The 21,102-nt window shown below is 38.5% G+C and overlaps 1 protein-coding gene across 1 annotated transcript; it reads left to right on the top strand.

The window, feature by feature from the left end:
* Nucleotides 1–64: 64 nt before the first annotated feature.
* Nucleotides 65–15,408, top strand: LOC139950009 (chitinase domain-containing protein 1-like). Its single transcript, XM_071948627.1, has 12 exons — nucleotides 65–389; nucleotides 1,028–1,183; nucleotides 2,629–2,761; nucleotides 4,028–4,072; nucleotides 5,002–5,108; nucleotides 6,066–6,127; nucleotides 7,456–7,548; nucleotides 9,454–9,549; nucleotides 10,154–10,309; nucleotides 11,715–11,789; nucleotides 13,007–13,049; nucleotides 13,893–15,408. The coding sequence occupies exons 1-12, from the start codon at nucleotides 267–269 to the stop codon at nucleotides 13,989–13,991; spliced, it is 1,188 nt and encodes a 395-aa protein (XP_071804728.1). The 5' UTR covers nucleotides 65–266; the 3' UTR covers nucleotides 13,992–15,408.
* The last annotated feature ends 5,694 nt before the right edge of the window (nucleotides 15,409–21,102 follow it).

Here is a 21,102-nt window from a genome sequence, read left to right on the forward strand (position 1 = left end):
CCGCGTTGATGTATCCGGCAGGATATTTTGCTGACTTAACCAACGTCACGTGGGTAGAATGTGGGCGTGACTATTTTACAAAGATGGCGGCGACCATGATGGCTCTAAAAATTACGTTCTCTTATTTTAGCAGAATGTTGTTGTATGTTTAGTCGTCAAATACCCTTTTTCAGATCGCAGGGTTCAAGTAAATAGCAGGATTACTTCCTGCTAGTAATATTAATGTTTCGTCAGAGAAAAGTATATGAATATTTTGTGCAGCAGAGATGAAATATTTCACCGTGTTTTTGCTGTGTGATTTGTTGGCGATTTGGTCATGCACGTACACGGTTGTTTACGGAGGAGGGCCGCCGAAACATAAAGACAAGAAACAGAATGACAAAAACCAGGTAATGTACTGCCTTCGTAACCCACATATATGTGTACTGAGTAAAATAAAATAAAAGTAAATCTTCTAAAAGGTCAAGCCATTATTATTATTATTATTTTTTACAAAAAAAAACTACCGCACCATTTGATTCACCGAAACAGAGGACGAGGTTGACCGTTCATTCAAGCATGGTTCAAGTTGGCTTGACTTGGCCATCAGTCGACATGGTCGAGTTGTCTCAAAGTCAAGTTTTCTGAACTGTCGAGTTGTCTGAACGGTCGAGCTGTCTCAATCGTTGAATTGTCAGAATGGTTGAGTTGTTCGCCCATTCAGTTCAGCCAGTTGAGGGTGTGCATTAGTAATGTTAATGGCTATAATGCTCTCATTTTCATTCGCGTTATCAAGGTAAGTGTGATCGAGCCTTTACACTTGGTGCTAAGACTAAAAGAAGGGGTTTGCACAGGTGTTTCTGGCAGTGGCTGCTGAATGCACCATAACACCTTGTAAAGCCTTTAAACTATATTTATAAAGTGCTACATTCTCGATGTCATAATTCATAAACTTCAAAGCCTGTCCTTTTTGTTGAAGCACCTTGAGCAACTTGTTTGTGCCATAAGACTCCAATATAATTATTATTATTTATTTTGTCACTTACAGAAAAATGTAAAATTGTCAGACAAAACTGTTGAGGAGCGTGGTTTGATTCAAGAGAACCCACGAACCAAGGACATCTTGAATGAAAATGCCAACTTCTGCCGAAGAAAAGTGGAAGAAAGAAACTTCAAAGGAGAAATGCTTGGCTATGTGACACCGGTACGTTCAACAAATAATTCAAGTTTTTTTTATATTGCCTGTATTCGGGATGTGAAACTATAAAGAATGGAAATTCTTTTCAACTGAACAATGAACATTTCTTCTTTTCTTTGAAAGATTCTGCCTTGTGTTAGATTTTTTTAGTGCGCATCACATGAATTTACCTTTTTTGACCCACAGCAAGTTACATATACTGTACCAATAGCAACCGAGTATACCATATCAACCGATGTACTATACTCGTAACAACCAATGTACTATGCCATACACAACAGCAGCTTCTTGGTCAATGAACACTCTTTTAAAAAAATATTGACTGCGTTGTTATTTTCCCGAGGACTTTACCTCAAGTAAATACCTCTAGGGAGTATCGTAAGAATTGTTGTTGTAACCGTATCAAACTCAGTGAGTATGTTTGTATACTAGGTCTGGCTGCACCATGTTGTTGAGAAATTAAGAAGACTACTAGATCTTAAAGAATCCAACATTGGTGTACTATGTGTTATAATAATAATAATAATAATAATAATAATAATAATAAGAAGAAGAAGAACACTTATAGTGCGCCAGTATCCACTACAAGTGACGCTCATGGCGCAAGGAAGAAACACAAAATGAATGAAAAGCAGCTGTGAAAAAGTGGGTTTTAAGGGCCTCTTTGAACTCATGAATAGAAGACATGTTACGGATATTAAGAGGCAGATTATTCGAAAGTAAAAGACCAGCATGAGAAAAAGCCCTGTCACCCCAATTGTTGTGGGTTTGGGGAACAACCAGCAACGAAGAAGTGGATGATCTAAGACATCTATAGTCAAAGTCCACCCAAGAGCCTTAAACTTGTCGTACTGGTTCCACAGGAGTTAAACTATCAGATGATCAAAGTTTCAAACAATATTCAATGCTTATATATGAGAAATGTAATAATGACACCATAATAAACGAGAGCAGTGTGAGAGGGCAACACGGAGGCGTACACTACTCTGTATACATGGTATATAACAGCAGGCCTGGAGTTACATGCACGCAGGCCACTGATGAGGCCATGCTCTCCTTTGGCCTGGCTTTGGAGTCGGTGCTCCTTCAAAAGTTTCCCATATACATACATACTTTAAGATTTTCAAAAGGAAATTGTGTCCTTTGCAAAATGAAAATGGCCTTGCCCTTTCAAAGATGAAATTCCAGCCCTGATACAGACTGAAGGAGAAAGCCTTATCACTTGCATATTAATGTGGGATCAGAAGTTTCAGAGTTTTGTTTTATATTGGTTGGACTTGTATGTGTTTTTCTTTATAAAGTAATAATTTCGGAAAGCATGCTGGGAACTTGGACATCATCTGGACATGTTATTTATATTTCACCTCAAAAGTTTGAGAAAAGCTGTAAAGTTGAGAAATGAAAAGTACATGTGTGAGAAAATTGTAGTAACTTATTTTATCTATTTACAGTGGAATAATCGTGGTTACGACATTGCCAAGATATTTGGAGGGAAGTTTACGGTGATTTCTCCAGTGTGGCTTCAGGTAAAAAGAACATCCAGCGATAAATACATCATCAATGGAGGTCAAGATATAGATAAAGGTAAACAAAAAAGCTTCTCCATATAATTATATCTTTGACCAGTTTTAATTTTATTTTAGTTTATTTGTTTTTTCATTTATTAATTTTTGGGTTACCTTTTACACTGATGTGTATAAGCAGAATATACAGTATATTCGGTACTTTCCAAAGTTCTCAAGTGTGAAAAAAACCACAGTTATATTTACTTGGGTGGGATTCAAACCCAGGACCATTGCAATTCTAGAGCAGATGTGGTACCAACTAGACCACCAGTTTGCAGCTGCCATTTTGCCAGGTAGCTAGAGGTAGCTAGAATGTTTTATTTTGGCAGTGGGTACTGCAACGAATTTACAGATTTTATAGATGTTAAATTTGCATTGGGATAAAGATTTAATAGATGTTTCGGTGCACCTGGCACTTTCCTCTTTGTTTGCTTACTGTAGTTGCGCAGTTACTTGTGCTTTACAACATTTATACTACTCGACGGGCATACTTTTAGACCATTCCTCAAACCCTCTCAACTCCCTGTAAAACATAATAATAATAACATAAAATTTATTAGGTACACAGTATCTGGAATGGCACCATTCAAAGGCGCCAGATGCTAGCATAGCAGACAAATTGAACAAATGAGTCTTGGGGTTGTGTTTGAACGTTGATAGATCAGATGTGTCCCTCAGCTCGTCTGGCAAGGAATTCCAGATACGCGGTGCACAGCTGGAAAAGTTGCCAGACGAGTTTTGGGAACATAGAGTATGTGTGATGATGATGACGATCTAAGGCCTGGTCTGATGTTACGTTGTTGTAGAAGATCTGTAATTTAGCAAGGTGCTAATCCATTGAGGGCCTTGAATGTGAGAACCAAGATTTTTAATTGTACTCTATGTTCAACAGGAGGCCAGTGGAGATTATATCAAATGGGTGTTATGTGCTCGGAAGACAACCACAAGCTGCTTAAATTAGCTCTAAGGGTTTAACCCAACTCAACACTGTCTTAGTACTCTCAGGTTCCCTTTTAAACACCTAGGTGAAGAGAAGCAATTATGGTAAGGTGACTTGCTCAAGGACATAAGTGTCATGACCGGGAGTCAAACCCAAACTCCAATGACTCACTCATTCAGAACTTGAGCCGGTGCACTAGACATATCGTCAAACAAATTCCCCCCAAAATATGAAAATCTCTCAAAATTGTTTTCTTTGTTAAAAGTTTAAATTGTAAAGGTATGAATTAAAACGTATGATTATGTATACGTTTATGAACTTCTTTTTCTTTTGTATTTATTTCAGAATGGGTCAAGATTGTCAAGAAAGGAAAGCGCTCCGTTAAAATATGTAAGGTTTGCTTCTGAAAATGTGAAAAGTAGGGCAAGTGTGTTATTTGTTATTACAAATTAACAACTCACACTATAACAACTTTTCCACCACATTGCTCCTGCTTTGCCACATTGCTTCTGCCTTGCACAATGAGAGCACATTTATATGTTCGTATATTTGTCTGCCATTTTTGGGAGTAAAAATGTACCCGAAGGAATAGACTTCCAAAATGGTGGAAGTTGTAGATCTATGCTCATTTCTTGGAGGTGCGTTCCACATTGTGCAAAAGAGGTCAATGCTTGTATATGTTTTGGTTTAGACATTGCGGAAGACACAAAGCTATGTTCAAACAGTAGATGAGTATAAACCCTTCTTGCAAAGGTTTAGTTTCAGGGTACATTTTTATAAAGGTGTTAAAAGCACTGAACACTTTGGGTAATTATTGTCAAAGACCAGTATTCTAACTTGGTGTATCTCAACATTTGCATAAAATAACAAATCTGTAACTCAATTGGTCCTTGAAGTTGCAAGAAAATCGTGTAAGAAGAAAAAACATTGTTGCACACAATTGTGTGCTTTCAGGTGCCTAAGGAAGGCTTCAGGCCTGAAGTATTTTAATATTTGAGTGAGAATTTACCTCTTTCTCCAAAACTAAGTACTTCAGAGGGAGCCATTTAAAAAAAATGTTTTTTTACTATCAAGAGTTAGTTACTAATAGTATCCAGTGCCTTTAAAAGACTGATCTCCTTACATCTGTTACATGTTTGTACCCAATCATATGTGCCATCTGTTTTAAGCTACCCGCACCCACATTCAAGCAGCACCTTCTTTGGACAATTTTTAATCATTATTCAAAACCCATCTGTTCTGTCAGTCTGGTTATAGGGCTTAGAAACTTGGATATTTTGCACTCTATAAATGATGTTATTATATTTATCATTGTACAGATCCTAGACTCCTATTTGATCAATGGACTAAACATGACTTCATCGCCGTGTTTCAAGAAGAAACAGAACTTCAAGCTCTCGCTAAAACCATCTCAGCATTTTACAAGGTGTGGTGTTATTTATGTACCCCCAGTAGAAAAGAAGTCCTCTTTGTTAGGCCGTATCTTAATTGATGGCTGTTGCTACACTACGGCTATGACTGTTGCTATAGTTGTGTTGCAAAGGACATCCTATACTTTAACGCATGGTGATGAGGAAATCTAGCCATAGCTTTAGCAAGAACATACCTGTCTCGATGCCTGCACATGGAGACGATTTCACTTCTCTTATTTATTGTACCTGGCCAAGCGGATAAGCGCACGATCTCAAGCTCAGGTGCTTCTGTTCAGCAGAGTGTGGGTTCGAATCCCGGTCGTGACACTTGTGTCCCTGAGCAAGACACTTAACTATAATTGCTTCTCCCACCCAGGGGTAAATGGGTACCTGTGAGGGCAGAGATGGTTCTTGTGATTGATTTAGCCGAGTAGCGCATATTAATGTTGCACAGGGCTGTATACTCCCCACCAGGGAGCTGAGATGGTTTAAGGAATGAATTAAGGCCCAGTGACCAGGGGTAATAATTTGAAGTGCATTGGGACGCCCTCCGGGTGTGAAAAGGGCTATATAAAAAGGGGTTATTATTATTATTATTATTATTATTATTATTATTATTATTATTATTATTATTATTATTATTATTATTATTATTATTATTATTATTATTATTATTATTATTATTATTATTATTATTATTATTATTATTATTATTATTATTACCTAGATCTGGCCTAGATGTAGTTCTCTGCACAAATTGCATCTTTTGTTTACGTTAGAGTATGGTAGTGCTTTTTAACTTTGCCCTCGTCATTAAAGCCCCAAGGTAAATTATATTACATACAGCACCATTCACAGTGAGTAGGGATTCATGTCATGGCAAAAAACTACAAAATGTATCAACACCCCTTAAGTGATCCCTGGGGTGAAATACTTCATTTAATCCTTCTTTGTTTTTTGTTGTTTGGTAGAAACATAATTTTGATGGAGTTGTCCTTGAGGTCTGGAGTCAACTTGGGGGACAAGCAAGAATGTGAGTCAATCTTTATAAGTTTTGCAAAAACACCATGTGTGTACATGTATCTACTTGCTAGGTCGATTTTGTTCTTTAGAGAACTATCTTGCTTTATATTCTACTACCGCAGAGTAGAACTTCGGAATTCAGGAGACTTCTCAGTTATAAAATGAACTGTCCTGCTTTTTAACTACTACACTGTGCATGTACACGCACCTGGATGGAAGGTAGAAAATTGGCCGGGTCTACTACTTTAGCTTTGAGTGGATCGTTATTAACTTCACTTCCACGCAGTGAGTTCTTAATTGGTCTTAACGTTTCGACTAGCTTGCTCTTGTCATCGGCAGGAGACAAGTTGATCTTATTGTCATGGTCAAATAATGTGCCACCAGTATGCCCGACCTAGTTCCTCCTTTTAGGGCAAATTTCACAAAAGCCTGTAAGCACAGAAACTTTTTAAGCACAGGCAATCATTGCTTGGAAGAAACTGGTTACCAGCCAAATTTCCGTAAAGTTTACAGCGCTTAGAAACCTTGTGTTAAGCGCTATCAAATGCATGTTATTATTATTTATTATTATTACATTGTAGTGACCGGTGCCCCAACCATGTTTTGCTTAGGGTAGAAATTTGCTAGGCAGTATATTCTGCTTATCAGCTTTATGAAATCGGGAAAACGGTGAACACCCATACAAGATTCTATATTGATGTGTATAGCACAATGGCTCTAGGGTTTGCTCATCTGGAGGTTGCTATGAAAAGGTTTGCCACCGAACCATTTAACATAGCAACTGCCTCGACAGTCTGAGGAATTCAACTTTAAGCAGTAAATTTGTGACTAAGCATGTCATTGTACCAGACACTATTTTAATTTTAAATCTTACTCGCAAATGGCTTATTATATTTCATAACCCATCTCGCCCTAATCTTTGCTCCTCTCAAGACCCATTTTTGCTTACCATTCCTAGGACCCGTAGCAAATCTGGCGATCGCACGTTCACTGTGACTGCAAGCACAGAATGGAACAAAACCCCTTCTTTCATTAAAGCCAATAAATCCACAGACCAATTTAAAAAACTTCTGAAAACACATCTCTTCCCTGTTTAAGCTTTTCTCTTTTTTTCATGCTTTTCAAACATTGAATATGTGTAGCTTTTCCGATAAGATTTTGTTTTGTATTGTGCATTTTTAGTTTTATAAGCGCTGTGATGTAGTTTTCTATGGGGAGCATTTCTAAATACCTGTTATTATTATTATTAATATTATTTTTATTATTAATTTAACTATCATTTTTTAGGAGAACTTTTGAGTCTAATCGTCCTTGTTTTTCGTTTTGTTTGATATGCAGGGAGATGCAGCACTTAGTGGTTGACATAGCAGAAGAAATGCACAACTCAGATATGAAATGTGTACTTGTTATCCCACCGCCTGTCATGCAGAGGTAAATATGTATTTTAAATAATTTGGTTTGGGACAAAGAAAGTAGACTGGAGCAGAACTTGAACCCGAAAACGACCTCTGGAATAACTTCTGTGCATTTACCAATTGAGCCATCCAGCCCTATGCTGGCCATCTGCCTATTTATCAGTTAGTTTCCCTACTCGATTTTGATGTCCTGTTTTAATTTTCGCTCTGAGAGACTATCAAATAAAACAACATTTTACATCATTTTAAGGTGAGATTAGAAACTTGTAATGTTTTGCCTAACTTTTTGAGTTTGGTGCTCGGTCACAACTCAAATGTTTCGCATATATCAAGGTGCAAGATGTTTGTGTTGAGTTAGTCAACCTTTATGATAATGCCATAGGCCCCCATACACTTTACACACACATGTCAGGACTATTCCATCGATAGAGGGAGTTTCTGTAAGCGCAAAGGTGCGGTGAAGGATTACTATCGTTTAATAGTAATGTGCGCAGTGAGGAGAAAAGTGGTGCAGGGGATAATATTAATAAAAATTAATAGTATAGGTATTTATATAGCACCTTTAACACAGATCAAAGTGCTGAACAATAAATAAAACAAGAACAATGCAAAGGAAAGAAAGATAAACAAAACAACAAAGGATTAATGGTGAGGCTGACTGAAAAAGTAGGTTTTGATTTTTTTTTTTAATGGCAGTTTAGAAGATGATACCCTGATGAGTTAGGGTAATTTGTTCCATTCCTTCGGCCAAGCTAAAGAAAAAGACTGGAGCCGGCAGATCGAGAAGGCCTGTGCTCACAGAGAAGGGATTTTTCAGAGGAGGACCGCAGACCTTCTCTGCCAGGGGTATAAGAAGACAATAGAAGAGAACAGGGATTGCGATAGTTGAGTGATAGTAAAAAACAATGTCTTGCACTAAGACTAACATCAGCTTGAACCCTGATATTAAAAAATACAACCCTTGCATATGATGCCACAAACTCATAAAGCGCACCCGCTCAGGTCAAAGGAAAGGTACATGATTGGCTGAAAGTTGTGTTTGGGGCGAACTCGCTACACTGGTTCCCTGTCTTTATCCGCATTGATAAGCCAGGTACAGTACTTACTTTTTAGAACTGGTGATTTCATTGGATACACTGTCATTCGAGTGTTTTGATTGGTCCGAGGTGATGTGCGTGAAGCTGTCAAACATCACCTCAGACCAATCAAAACACAGATATGGAAAGCTTTACTTTCCATATGTACTGCATGCAAAGTCCACATGTGTTTATGTACAGTAAATGTACTTTCATGTAATGTTGGTACATGTATGTAGAATTCAATTGTGTGTGAAATGAATGTATGTGAAAGGTGATAAGGGACTGGGGTTGACCTAGGCTAGAGGCCACTCTCTGGTGTATTCATGAGCCTTAAAGTCAATGGACACTTTCGGTACAGAAAAAAAATAAAAGTTCACAGATTTGCAAATAACTAACAGGGTTTACAGAAGGTAATGGTGAAAGACTTCTCTTGAAATATTATTTCATGAAATGCTTTACTTTTTTGAGAAAACATTCAAACAATATCAATTCTCGATACCGAGAATTATGGATTTATTTTAAACACATGTCATGACACGGCGAAACGTGCGCAAACAAGGGTGGGTTTTCCTGTTATTTTCTCCCGACTCCGATGACCAATTGAGCCTTAATTTTCACAGGTTTGTTATTTTATGTTTAAGTTGTGATACACGAAGTGTGGGCCTTGGACAATACTGTTTACCGAAAGTGTCCAATGGCCTTAAAGTGTGATGTCAGATGGTGAGGCTACATACTCGCTTGCACCTCCATTGTTTTGACTCAGTGATGGCGGCATACCCAAGGGGAAACCGGGGTTATTTGGGGTCTAACAATATTTAATGAATATTTTTTATTATTTTCAGTGGTCCTGGTATGTTTTCTGCTAATGATTTCAAAGTGCTGTCACCGATTGTAGATGGCTTTAGTTTGATGACGTATGATTATTCCAGTGCTCAATCGTAAGTCCAACTTCAATTTGTCAATTTATCTTTTGTGAATAGCTACATGTAGTATGTTGCAGGCAAAATATCATAAAATGGTTTTTGTCAACATTATCGGAAAAATTTTAAAGAAAGATACAAAACGAAAGTTTATTTTTCAGCTGAACTTGTTGAAAAAGAGCAATAAACTGTCAAGGTATTCTCACAAGAATGTTGAATAGGCCATTAATGTTCAGCAAGTTGACAGCAGGTACCAAGCGTATCAAATTGTTCAGTGTTTTATTCTGCAAGGTATGTGGAGCTATGTGTTTGAAGGATGAGACCGCTTTTTTTTTAGCACCATGTAACGGTTTCAGGGTGCTGTGGGGCAATAAAGTCAGGAACCCCAGGGCAAGCTCCTTGTCTTTAGGATACATGTAAAGTGTATTACACATCTCACAGGACCAACGTAGAGGGACGTGGCAAAAATAGTATCCTTCCACAGGACACAAGTGTCATGACCGCGACTAGGACCCACACTCTGCTGATCAGAAAGACAAGAGGTTGAGTTCGATGCTCTTATTTGCTCAGCCACAATTTGTTCTGGACCTCATTTTAGTTTGTATTTTTTGTACCATTTCAGGCCAGGACCTAATTCTCCCATTGACTGGGTGAGATCCTGTGTGAAAGATATCACGCCTGATCCCAATCCTGAAGAAAGAGCTAAAATTCTACTGGGGTTGAACTTCTATGGCTATGATTATGGCCCACAGTCTGCTGAAGCTATGATCGGTCCAAGGTAGGCAGAACATTTGAAATAGAACTTAGAGATTGATGCTTGTGTAGCTATTGTGTGTATATGATCTGGACCCAATTTGATGAAGCTCTTTTAAAGAAACTGGACACCTTTGGAAATTTTCAAAGACCAGTCTTCCCACTTGGTTTATCTCAACATATGCACAAAATAACAAACCTGTGCAAATTTGAACTTAATCAGTCGTCGAAGTTGAGGGATAGTAATGTGAGAAAAACACCCTTGTCGTACTAAGCTGTGTGGCTTCAGATGCTTGACTTCGGGACCTCAAAATCTAATTCTGAGGTCTTGAATTCAAATTCAAATATTTTAGTGGAAAATTACTTTCTCAAAAACTATGTTACTTCAGAGGAAGCCGTTTCTCACAATGTTTTATACCATCAACAGCTCTCCGTTGCTTTTACCAAGTAAGTTTTATGTTAACAATTATTTTGAGTAATTACAAATAGGGTCCCGTGCTTTTATAACAGAAAATACTGCTTCAAACAATGTCTTTGCTGAGCAAAAAATGAGTGGGGCTTCAGTCACAACAAGTAAACTTTATGGAGTGGCAGCTGGTAACCTGTTTTGCTCAGTAAGATTTTCCTGTGCTTTGGAGATTTTTGTTATTTCATAAAGCTGTTTTGCAGAAATTACTGTTAAACAAACTTCTTAGCTAATGTATGAGTTAGGCACCAGTCACAAGAACATAAGCTTCATGGAATGAAGAATTTTGATACAATAAAATCAACAGGCATATTACTCAGGAGGGATTTGAACCCATGACCTTTACCATTCTAGGGCAGGGCCCAATTTCATAGCGCTGATAACGGTAAGCAAATTTGCGTGCTTACTGTAGCAGAAAAATTTGCTTAAGCCTTAGCATATTTCACAGGTTAGCAGAAAAAATTTGGGTGGCCATATTGCGTGTTTACCGCGGATTTGCATTGTGACGTAATTTATTTTCGTGCGGTAAGCACCGAAAGGTTAGCATGCCTTTTCGTGTGCTTACGGTTAGCAGCGCTATGAAATAAAAATTGCAAAGTATGCACAAAATAGGCCACTAAGCAGCGCTATGAAATTGGGCCCAGATGTCTTACCACCTAGAGATAGCTGGTAGTCTAGGGACAGTTTGAATCCTGTATTGTGGCAGCAGGCATCGTCACAACATAATTAGTGCCAAAATTGCATCAGGGATAAAGAATATGGTTTATTCATACACTGATGAGTACAGCATTGTCTACTGAGTCTTTTCCGGAATTGAGTAATATGCTTGAAAAATACTGAGTACACACATCAGCAAATTTGGAATCAATAAAAAAAGATTGATCATAAACTAATTAAAGCAGCAGCTGACTACTGATGTTTTTCAAGTTTACAAAATTTGTAATTTTATTCCTTTGACTTTCAGGTATCTAGAGCTATTGAAGAAGCGGAAACTAAAATGGAACACAGCACAAGCAGAACATGTCTTTGATTATAAAAAGTAAGTCGTTTATTAATCATCTCAAGATTGTTAATAATTCCTTCTCTAAACCTGCCCTGAATACAAATTTCCGGAGTTCGAACATTCTAGCTGAATTGAGTTTGTTTCTCATTTTTTCTTGATTCAGTTCTGTACATTATCCCTTTATTCTTATGTTTGAATTTGAAAAAAATCTAGAAAACACAAAAGAAATTAGATTTTTGATAGGTCGAGCATATGATCTGTTCAATAACTTGTTGATTGAAGGGAAGGTATTCATTTGTAAATCACTCTCATAGAGTATGTTCAGACAGCGTACTAAGTTGGACCCGAACCGGTTAAACTTTCGAGGTGGTTGTAAAAAGTTGTTCCCCTTGCGTTCAAGACAGCAGTGAGTTAAACCCGATACGGTTTATCTTTGGTTTGAAGATGTCGAAGCCAGCGCAACCCTGTTTACTCTATAACATCCGGTTTATTGTCCTGTTCATTGGTCACTGTGTGATTACGGAGGTCAATGGGTCCTCTGTTGTGAGTTAAACCAGATGTGGTCTTTTTTATTCTGTCCACACACAGTGTTAAAAGACAAACCCGAAGCGGTCTAAAGATAAACCCCCTTGCTGGACGGTCTATTTTTTGGGGTGAATTTGATTCGGTCTTACTTTAGTACCGTTCAGGCGCACACAGTTGAACTCGATCGGGTTGAACCATGAGTTAAACTGTCTTTTAGTACTGTGTTTGAACTACCTTAAAGAGAATCATTTCACTTCAAAGTACTGTGGTTATGTGAACAGCCGTCGATTTCACCAAACTCAACGTAACTTAGGATACATCTTAGGACTTGGGACGAGTTCAGTTCAGCATCTGAAGACGTTAGGATGCATTGAACCCATCCTAAGTTAGGACGGGTTACACATCCTACCTCGAGATAGGATTAATCCTAGTGTTTTGTAAAATCAGATGCTGATAAAAAAATTTGCCCCTAAATATGAATCTGATAATTGTGGACATACTTTCTCTGGATTTTTGGTGATAGTTAAAAAAGCGTCCTCCTTTTGAAATTGAAATGAGATTTTCACACGTTGGTTTAATTGTATACACCTACATTTCTACATGTATATCGCACAGTTCCAAAACCCAATTGCCTTTAAGAACAAAATATGATAATTATTGTATTATTATTGTGTTTGACATGCTTACAAGAGCTGATTTATTAATGCAATTGTTTGTCTTGTTTACAGAGATGGCCCGTGGGTTCATCAGGTTTATTATCCGTCCCTTAAGGTGAGAGTTTTTACATCATCTATCATCTATGGGGTGGTATGGTTGGCTTGTGCGTAAAGCACTCACCTCTCACCAAGGTGACCCCGGTTCGATTCCTGGCCGGGGCCATATGTGAGTTGAGTTGTGCGTTGGTTCTCTGCTGTACCACAAAGGTTTTCCAGACCATCCGGTTTTTCTCTATCGGGAAAAAAAATATCAAACACTTTCGATCTTTGGCTGTGCTCCGTGGTCATGAGTTGATGTGGCTGGCAGCCAAAGGCGCCCTTGCATTCCTGCTTCTCGAACACATTGTAGCCGCGTCCTTCACAATTCAGCTCTTAACTGCGAGTAAGGATGATTAGACCCCCAAATTATTATTATTATTATTATTACTATAACTAAACCACCCCATCATGCCAAAAATAGTGACAAACTATGTTGCCGGTTTCATACGCCCCAGGGTGTGATAAAGCGCTATAATAAACTCAGTTTTAAAATTATCATTAGGTCCTGTTGATTTGGTGTTTAACATAGACAAATTGACTTGAGCGAGACTTGAACCAGTGACCTCTGAAACAGTGCCAGGGCACTACCAACTAAATCTACATTGTATCTAGCCCTATCTTTTTGGCGGTCTCCCTATTTTGTCAATATCTTTGGCGGGGGTTATTCAGAAGCCATACAACCTTTAACTGCCAAGTTGCCAAGGATCACACCCAAGCTTAGGGTACAACCTGGGACCGACAACCAAGGAATTATATTAAGGGGTTGCAACTTTTTATTTAAGATACCAAACAACAAACCCTATCCTAATAACTAACCAGACTTATTCTTTTTGCTTTTTCCCTCCCTATATCTTTATAGTCTATTGAAGTTCGTCTTAAGTTGGCAGAGGAATTAGGAACTGGAATATCTATATGGGAGCTCGGACAGGGATTGGATTATTTCTATGATCTACTTTAAAGGCACTGGACACTATTGGTAATATTAGTCTATAACTTACCTGATTATGAGCAATGGAGATCTGTTAATGTTATGAAACATTGTGAGTAACAGCTCCCTTTGAAGTAATGCAGTTTTGAGAAAGAGGTAACTTTTTATAGTCGTCCGAAAGCACACAAAGTTGAGGTTTTGTTCTTCATATTTTCTCAGATACACCAAGTGTGAATAATGGTCTTTCACAATTACTAAAGGTGTCCATACAGTGCAGTAACAATTAAGGTGTGTCACACTTGCTTGGGGATAACTTGAAAAGAAAAACAAAACAGCATTTTTGTTTTTTCATTATTGGTTGATTTGGGAGTCCTTTATCTCACAGTAAAATTGATAAGTCTTTGACTTGCAGTTGTTGTAGTTCTTAAAGTAGGGTCCTAAATATATGGAATTTATGCTGTTTTTCAAAAATAGGTGTTTATGTTGTCGGGTAGACATTGACAATATCAGCAAAGCTAGATCTTTTTTCCATGAGCAAGTTTTGATTGTATGTTTGCTTCTTTTTTTAAATTGATTTGTCTACCAGCAATGAGTGCGTCAAGGCCCATTGACTAGAACGTTACGCTGAAAGTATTTGTTATTAACATTAAACCTCAAACTGTGATCTTATGCTTTTGTTCCATTGCTTTTTTATTTTGCACCAATGGTGCGATCACTACCTTTAAACCTACCTTAACAGTTTTGTTATTAAGCCGTTAGAGACCATAGGGGCCACAAGTGGCTTGCACCAAGTTACCAAAAGCGGCCTCAAACAGGTGCTAGATTTGCAGTGAATGATTCAGAACAGTTGACTTGTGCTGAACTCCTGCCAAAAAACTTGCTATGAAAACAGCCTTGTGATGTCAAAATTTGCTTCGCATTCCCATGAAGTATGAACAGGCTTTAGGGTAAGATTTTTGTATTGTAAAGGCAGTGGACACCATTGGTAATTACTCAAAATTATTTTTAGCTTAAAAACTAGCTTGTTAATGAGCAAAAGAGAGCTGTTGAGAGTATAAAACCTTGTGAGAAACGGCTCCCTTTTGAAGTAACATAGTTTTTTGCGAAAGAAGTAATTTTCCAAAAATTTCATTTTGAAACCTCAAAGTTAGATTTTGAGGTCCCGGAGTCAAGCATCTGAAAGCACACACCTTCGTGTGACAAGGGTGGTTTTTCTTCCATAATTATTTCGGAACTTTGACAACCAATTGAGTTCAAGTATTTACAGGTTTGTTATTTTGTGTATAATGTTCAGATACAACAAGTGAGAAGACTGGTCTTTGACAATTACCAATAGTGTCCAGTGTCCTTAACTGTTAGCAAAGTGAAAGTCTTGAAGACTCAACTCCAAGTGCCTCTTGTTCTTAGCTTACTTGTTTATAAACAATTATGTTATTTGAGGAAAAGTTAAGGAGGAGTAAATAAAAAGGCTGATCAGAATTAAACTATTGCATCCACTTTTGTTTTATTTTCAGGGTTATTTGTAAAACATTAGTTTGTTCATCCTGTCAATTTATATTTGATCCAGAACTACTTTTTGTGCTGTGGAGAAAACCCATTTTTGGAAACCGCTTCACTTTGCTTTCCTATTACAATAAGTTGCAGGGCTGTAAATAATATTCAAAAGTTTGTACTATTGCATTTTTTTTCCCAATTTTATAAACCATGCTTTAAGCATAAACATTTGCTAAGCACAAACAGAAGTGTGCTTAACACCATGGGCGTCAATCTGGGGAGGGACAGGGGGACAAGCCCCCCCCCCCCCACACACACTTTTGAAGGGTGGGGGGGGGGGGGGCACAATATCAAATTGCCATCCCTCCCTGCCCTTGTCATGTTTTTGACCACCTTTATCATGAAGCCTAAATTTTGCACTGTGTAAGACCAAACCCTGTGTCGCACCATGTACATTAATCCTGGGGACAAAGGATGACACAACTTTTTGAAGGGTGGTGGACACTATATCAAATGTCCCCCTCAAAATTGTCCCTTTATTGCACCACAGAGCATCTAAAATGCACAATTTTCCCGGGCCCTTGATCGGGTCCGCACCCATGCTGTAATGGCTTCTCACACGCATGCTCCATCGTTGGCAGATTTGCACCTCCCCCTTGAAATAGTGGAAAGGCCGTGTCTCCCTACCCCACCCCACTACATTTTCGAGGGGTGGGGACACAATATCAAATGTCCCCCGTGTCTCTGGTCCACTTTTATCATGAAACTCATCTTTTGCAGTGTGTAAGACCAAACCCTGTGTCCCGTCATTTCCCCCAATCCTGGGTTGGGGGGGGGGGGGCACACAATGTTCCCCAGTTTTGTTGAATCGTGTGTCTTGATGCTACTCTCACACTTGGGCGATATCTTGCGAATATGAATGTTTGAAATTCGCGATGAATTCGCCCAAATGTTGCAATTTGATCGATGGCGAATTACCCTCTTCACAACATTCGCTGAATGTACGAAAGCGCTTCGCATTGCCCCTCTCCGAGAGTGGCGAATGTTACATGTGTCAGTGTAATTTTTATGTCGCCCGATAGAGTACAAGTATTTTTTCCCCTCATGCCTATACGCAAAGCGAAGGAGCATGAAGATTGAGTTTTGTTCGGTGGGAGGACATAATGCCGTGACTGGGCGCCATTCCTATCGACCTGGCGGCCCTGCATTTTCGTGTTCTTAAAAATACAGTGTACGGAATTACAGCACAGACAAAGAGTTCTATACAGGTCTTCCATTCCCATTTCATTGAAGCGTTACCCGGCGTATATATAAGCTAAGGAGGCGCTAGAAGATTTAAGTTTGGGCTGTCTATATAAAAGCACAAAAATGGCTTGACCTGAAAATATGCATAGTTTGCATAAATTGTAAGTTGTAATGTTTGTTTTCTATTTACACAAATTTATTTATACATAAGCCATGTAGTAAAAGTTATATAATTTTCCCCTCAAATTTCAAGCAAAATGTCTCTTGAAACAACCCAAAACAAAGTATCAAATAATTATGCAGAAACAAGGAATCACGGAAAATATGCATAATCTACAAATTCTAAATTGCCATTTCGTCTTTAATTCCACAAGTGTATGTGTGCACACGTCCTGGTAGGTGTAAAATTGATATCATTGTTATATCAAATTTTACAACTATCAGGGCATGTTTAGGGAGGTTCAAACTTTACAAAATTAAAATTATAGCCCAGTAATGGGGGTTCCAGTATTGTTTAAATAAATTGTATTACTATAAGACTCTGTGTGTATTGAAATGCAGTAAAAATTATTGGAATATATTGACTGTCCCTTTAAAACATGTTTGATGCCTTGGACCGGTTACCACTAGGTCGGAATGTGTTAAGGAGGTTCCAAAATGTACTTTTTAGTTCTATTGTAGATAGGCTACTGTATGTTTTACTTCACGGTGACGTGCTGTCTCTGTATGTTATTTGAAACCTTGCGTATAAACAAACAGTCCACTACACATACCCATTTTTGCATTGATAATGGAAGTCCAAGCATTTCCAAAATCTGAAAAGGCCCAAATTCTACTGCTCAAATTTTGAAGGCTTATTGTTCCGTTTCGTTGGCCAGTAGCTCTCTGAGATTGCAACGCAGAGCATGTACAATGCAAAACTTCCTGGGCCTTTGGCTTAGCGCCCTGCTTTATCGCAGGCTCCATCTTTAACAGACTTGCCCCCCCCCCACCTCCACCAACCCCACCCCCTCCAACCCAATTAAATGTCTTGTCTTTGTCCGCCCTAGACGATGCTGGTGATGATAGGGATGAAACGCCATCTGAGCATATATAATGCAGAAACAATATCGGATATTACGAAGCTACATTGAGTTGTTTTTTAATTTTAAATACAATGACCATGATAGCAAAAAAAGTGCACCATAGCTTGAAATAGGCATTAAATTCCACTATCTGGGAGGGGGACGTCACCCCTCAGACTCCCTAGATTGCCATAGAGAGCATCTACGGCCTAAACAAACAAAAATGCCGGCCCTAAAGCGGGCCCCGGACCCCAGGCCGTAAATGTTATGCGTCCCCCATCTTTCAACGCGGATTGACGCCCCTGCAGCCAAGTATTTATTCCAAGAAGTAGGGGGCCCTAGGGATTGCCTTTGCGTTGAAATGGAAATCGCACAGTAAGAAAAAAATATATGCCGTTAAGCATCTATTATACTTGTCCCTATTTCACAGAGCATGCAGGCACTATACACAAATGTAATTACATAAAAGTATTGCTTAGCAAAAACAAATTATTTGCAAAGGTTACATTAAGTTTGCATGTTGTGGCTAGTGACCGACTTTGCTTAGAAAAGAAATGTTTCAAGCTTTGTTTTCTCCTAAAGATTTGCTATGTGATTTGGCCCAGATCGGATCTCAGGTTCCAGATCCACCAAAATCGGGTGCGACATGAGTTTTTTTTACCCATATACTCAGATGTGTGTAACAATTCCTTGTAAACTCGGTACTAACCGAGTTTTGTGAAAAAAAATAAGGCATGTTACTCGGGTGAGATTCGAACCCACGACCTTTGCAATTCTAGAACAGTGTCATACCAACTAGACCACATTGCCCGGTGGCTATGCTGTATAGAGTCAGTACGAATCCCATGTTTTAGCAGCGGGTACTGCAAACGATTTATTATGTTTAATTTGCATCGGGGATAAAGAATATTAATATTTTGGTTTTACCCATAGTCCTATACACCGATGTGTGTTAGCACTCAGTACTCATTACTCAGATTTATTATTACATCCTTCCACCGTGGTTAATCTCAAAACGAATTGGTGCCTTGCCAACTTCTCACTAAAGCTGTGTGACATCTTAAAGTTTGTCCCGTTGTTACACAGAGAATCTGCGGGTACCACAACATCAGCGTCCATTGATTCCAATAACAAGTCAAGGAAATAGTTGACATTCCTAGTTCAATGAAGCATAACCCTGTAGTATACAAGAGGCGCTAAAAGAATAGGTCTTGCCGATATACGCCAGAGGATACACCTCAATACCGTGTACATTAGTAAATCAGTACTACCGAGAAACGATGTATAATACAGATGAGTCGACTTGCCATTCTACATATTAATATTGTCAGCATTATTTCGACCGAAAGTTCCAGTCGATCACAAACGCAACAACAAACGAGAATGATGTAAGATTCAAAGAGCTTCGAGCGGGAGAGGCACAACAGCTTACAAAAAAGGAAAATAGCAACGTTCTCTTTCTGCGGACAGTTGGAAATTTGGTTGGGAAAACTGACACAAGTAAATCTGGTTGGATAACCATCCAACATCTAGAGAGTGGGGAGAAAACCAGCATTTCCTCAGAGGACAGACAGAGAGTTTTAGCATCAGAGAAGGCATCCAAGAGAGAAATCGAGCTATAAGAAGGACCATATGTACCAAGATGGCTACAAGACACTTTCTGCAAACCGTGATCCGCTTTGAGGTAATGAAACAAAACCTTTTTAACCGATATTCTTTGTCGGCTACTACACCAATTCTTTGGAATCAGACTGATGTGTCAGTGTAATTTTTATGTCGCCCGATAGAGCAAAACTATTTTTTCATGCCTATACGCAAAGCGAAGGAGCATGAAGATTGAGTTTTGTTCGGTGGGAGGACATAATGCCGTGACTGGGCGCCATTCCTATAGACCTGGCGGCCCTGCATTTTTGTGTTCTTAAATACTGTGTACGGAATTACAGTACAGACAAAGAGTTCTATACAGGTCTTCCATTCCTATTTCATTGAAGCGTCACCCGGCGTATATATAAGCAAAGGAGGCGCTAGAAGATTTAAGTCTGGGCCATCTATATAAAAGCACAAAAATGGCTTGACCTGAAAATAGTTTGCAAAAATTGTAAGTTATAATTTTTGCCTCTATTTTATATTTACACTAATTTATGTATACATAAGCCCTTAAGTAAAAGTTATATAATTTTCCCCTCAAATTTCAAGCAAAATGTCTCTTGAAACAACCCAAAACAAAGTATCAAAATTATGTAGAAACAAGGAATCGCGCAAAATATGCATAATTTACAATTAATTCTAAATTACCGTTTCGTCTTTATTTCCAAAAGTGTATGTGTGCACACGTCCTAGTAGTTGTAAAATTGATATCATTGTTATATCAAATTTTACAACTACCAGGGTATGTTTAGGGAGGTTCAAACTTTACAAAGTTAAAATTATATCCCAGTAATGGGGGTTCCAGTAATGTTTAATTAAGAGTCAGTTCAGGTAAATAGTTGACATACTTGCTCACGGTCAAACCTGCGTCATTCTGGCATGTCCCCCAATTCAGATTTCAAAGTTTTAGAGCGGCTTCCAGACTTCTTGATACCGAAAATTAAAAGTAGGCGGCTGTGCTCCGAAACATTTTTGTGCACAGAGAAAATCAAAAGTACAACGGGTCAATTTGACCCAAAATCATTGCTCAATCTAAACAAGTTTAGCACCATTGGATGGACAATTTCAAGGGCTTTCCTCTCGTACAAAAATTACTGCTATGGGGATTTTCAAAGTGAAGCTAGAGGCCAGGGAGTAGACCCGACACACACCGTAAATTGTGGATATTTAATGCATGATACACACGGTACAAACTGCGTCTAGCTGAAAGTATAGCTGAAAGTTTTTATAAGTCCGGGCTTTTTTTCAACGCATATATTTGTTTTCTCCAATAATCACCACATGCCGTGTGTATCATGCGTTAAATATCCACAATTTACGGTGTGTGTCGGGTCTACTCCCTGGCCTCTAGCTTCACTTTGAAAATCCCCATAGCAGTAATTTTTGTACGAGAGGAAAGCCCTTGAAATTGTCCATCCAATGGTGCTAAACTTGTTTAGATTGAGCAATGATTTTGGGTCAAATTGACCCTTTGTACTTTTGATTTTCTCTGTGCACAAAAATGTTTCGGAGCACAGCCGCCTACTTTTAATTTTCGGTATCAAGAAGTCTGGAAGCCGCTCTAAAACTTTGAAATCTGAATTGGGGGACATGCCAGAATGACGCAGGTACAAACTGCGTCTCTCTATCGTTTTTAGTTCCAGAATAATTCAAAAGTATAGCTGAAAGTTTTTATAAGTCCGGGCTTTTTT

The sequence above is a fragment of the Asterias amurensis genome, chromosome 17 (assembly GCF_032118995.1).
Source record: "Asterias amurensis chromosome 17, ASM3211899v1".
Lineage (NCBI taxonomy): Eukaryota > Metazoa > Echinodermata > Asteroidea > Forcipulatida > Asteriidae > Asterias > Asterias amurensis.